At 49.9% G+C, this 2,812-nt stretch overlaps 1 protein-coding gene across 1 annotated transcript; it reads right to left on the minus strand.

The window, feature by feature from the left end:
• Positions 1–217: 217 nt before the first annotated feature.
• Positions 218–1,047, minus strand: LOC102021164 (serine/arginine repetitive matrix protein 2-like). Its single transcript, XM_005409184.2, has 2 exons — positions 853–1,047; positions 218–692 (listed from the first exon to the last, which is right to left on the minus strand). Exons 1-2 carry the CDS (start codon positions 967–969, stop codon positions 294–296), a joined length of 516 nt encoding a protein of 171 aa, XP_005409241.1. The 5' UTR covers positions 970–1,047; the 3' UTR covers positions 218–293.
• Positions 1,048–2,812: the final 1,765 nt, after the last annotated feature.

The following is a 2,812-nucleotide window of genomic DNA, read 5'->3' on the forward strand; positions in this document are numbered from 1 at the left end:
CCTCCCAGCTTCCTTTTTTCCATCTTTCTCCCTTCCTTCCTCCCTTCCTTTCTGTCCTTCCTCCACCAGTTCTGCCAAGCTTCCCGCCCTTTTCTTTCTTCAAATTTCCATCAGTGGCAGGAGGATCCCTCCTGCCTCCCTTCTCATCCCCTCCTGCTCTTCCCCTCCCTCTCTCCTCCCTTCCTCCCGACCCCCAGAGAATACACAGACACACTCAGAGGTTCGCAGATGTAGGTGTTATTGTACCATCACTTGAAAGTGTTGGTGTAAAATCTTGGGACTACCAGAGCCGCTCAACTGCGGTGTCCAGACCGCGAGCCACTTTTCAGATTGTAGGGCGGCTTGCGGCCTCTCAGGCCACGAGACTCTGCGATTTTCTTCCCCGAGCCTGAGGGTCCCTGGTGTTGGCGGGACCTCTTCCGGCCCTGCTTCGCTGGCTTTCGCTTCCGGCCTGTCTTGGACTCGGGTTTTGGGAGGGGAATGTGGGGGGCTCTCTGGCAACTTCCGTGTGCCCCCATGGACACGCTCCTGCTCTGGCGCACTTTCCCGCATTTTCTCATCCTTTTGGCGCCACGGGGCAAACCCTGCCGCTGCCTCCCCTCTCTTTGGGTCCCCAGCTCAACTTGGGCCATGTGAGGAGTAATTTTCTTCAGTGTATCGGCACTCTTGCCCCTGGTTGGTTTCTGGGTTACCTGGAAGGACACAGGGAGATCACAGAAGAGCACTGGTTTGGGGGAGGCGGGGAGCGATGGGAACAGGGGCTTCAAGAGAAGGGCTACAGCCTGAGGACAGGTAAGGGTCTTGGGAGGGTTGTCAAGGGGACAAGGGCAGGAGCTAGGAGGGTCTGCTCACCTTGCCCTTAAATTTAGGTGGTGAGATCGCCCTTCTCTTCCTTCTCAGGAGTGTTGTTGATTCCGCGGTTTCAGAAGCTCTACGCCGCCCCCGCTTCCTACGCGGACATCTCGCCATGCTTCCCAGAAGAGCTCTTCCCAGCGGTCTGCCCCCGGTGGGCCTGACCTCCCTTTATAAACCTTCCCCCAAGGGGGCCACGCCCTTGGGCTTTCTTTGGTCAGCAAGGCACCAGCCAATGGCAACCCTGAGTGGGCAGAGAGAGATTATGACGTCACAGAACACCATCTGGACAGGTCCATGGGGAAGGAGAGGTATGGTGAGTCCAACATGGTATGGTTAGAAAAGGGAGAAAATTACTTTGTGACCCTACAAAGCTTTCCCAGACTGGTCTCCCGCCCCTTCTATCTACTTATGCTCCATTTTCATGGATTGTACTGCAGGGAGAGGGTCTTTCCTCCACACTATACCTAAGGCCACCCCTATTCACTGGTACATTTTGTTTTGTCCCTTTCTCTACCATCACCTACTTTGTGTCTACCTGATATTTCCTGCTAGCCACAGCCATATCTCAGACTATGTGGAGATGTGCACAGTCCTTCCCTTCTACAAATTTCTCTTATGCACACTGAAGATTACCTACTACTTGGCTACCACCAGAGCATTCTCTTCTACCCTACTCCCTCTCCCCGGGGTCCACTGACATTCCCTCAGATATTGTTTTCTAGTCTGCAATCATTGCCTTTCAGCTGTCAGACTTCAGCGAATAGACTGGCTCCACAAGCTAACCTAGTCACCTTTAACATTGAAGAGCCCTGCTTACCTCAGTAGATGTACTACCTACACTCAAGGTTTAACAGTTGTCTTAGTTCCTTTTCTGTTTGCTGAGACAAAATACCCAGCACCCAAAGTGGAAGTGGGAAAGATTTATTTAGCTCACAGTGTGAAGTAGTATCAGTCCCTAATCAGCAGGCTCCAAGGCAGGGTGGTGTGGCAGGGGGGCAACCATTCCTGGTGGTGGAAGATACCAAGTGCAGCAAGGGGTGGACAGGAGCCTCTTTTAATCCTTTAGGTTGTATGCAGGCAACCCATCCTAGGGCAGGTGTCACACTCACACCCTTCATCCCAGCATTAGCCCGTCAATCAACCACAAACTCTAGATTCTGCTGCCTCTGATGAGGTAGCCTCTCATGATGCCATGAGGCTTTGTGGGGACATCCAGACATAAAGCATAACAACAGTTAGGAGAAACAAGACAGATAATCATGTTCCAGAAGTTCTATGGGACAGTTGCATGTTCCATACATTCAAATACAATCTCAGACTGATTAATTCATAAAGCACAGTAGGGTTGGCTTGGATTGTGTAACATAGTTTTTGAGGTTCTATTCAGTGTAACAAATTTTTGTTTTATTTTGTTTTGTTTTTTGAGACAGGGTCTTGTTCTGTACCTCAGGCCCTTAAAGTTATAGCGATCCTCCTGCATCAGCTTCTGGAATGCTGAGATTTCAGGCATGCACCACCACATCCAGGCATGGAATGAGTTTTTCACAAAAATTCTCCAGAAAGGAAAGGGAGAAGTGAAATTATTGATACAGAAAAAATAGGATAGTATATGCATACAATTGTACTAAGTTCTTTTTGTGTGTTACTGAGACAGGATTTCACTGGTAGTTTATGCTGATCTTGGACTCATTGTGTAGCCCAGGCTGGACTAGAACTTTTGGTCATCCTCTTGCCTCAAACCTCCTTAGTGCTAAGATTACAGGTGTTACCCTTTGTGTCCTGAGGTACCCCCAAAGCTTCAGGCAGTCATTGATGGGTCTTTTCACATGTGGCTTGTGTGCTGCTAGGATTAAGGATGTGATGTTGGACGTGAATCGTGGTGTGATGCTAGGATTAAGGGTGCTCTAACCTGGGTGTGAGTACCATTCTCCCTCAGGATGAGTAGGCTGCATAGGAC

This window comes from Chinchilla lanigera, unplaced genomic scaffold (assembly GCF_000276665.1).
Source record: "Chinchilla lanigera isolate Chin_1 unplaced genomic scaffold, ChiLan1.0 scaffold00118, whole genome shotgun sequence".
NCBI classification, from domain to species: domain Eukaryota; kingdom Metazoa; phylum Chordata; class Mammalia; order Rodentia; family Chinchillidae; genus Chinchilla; species Chinchilla lanigera.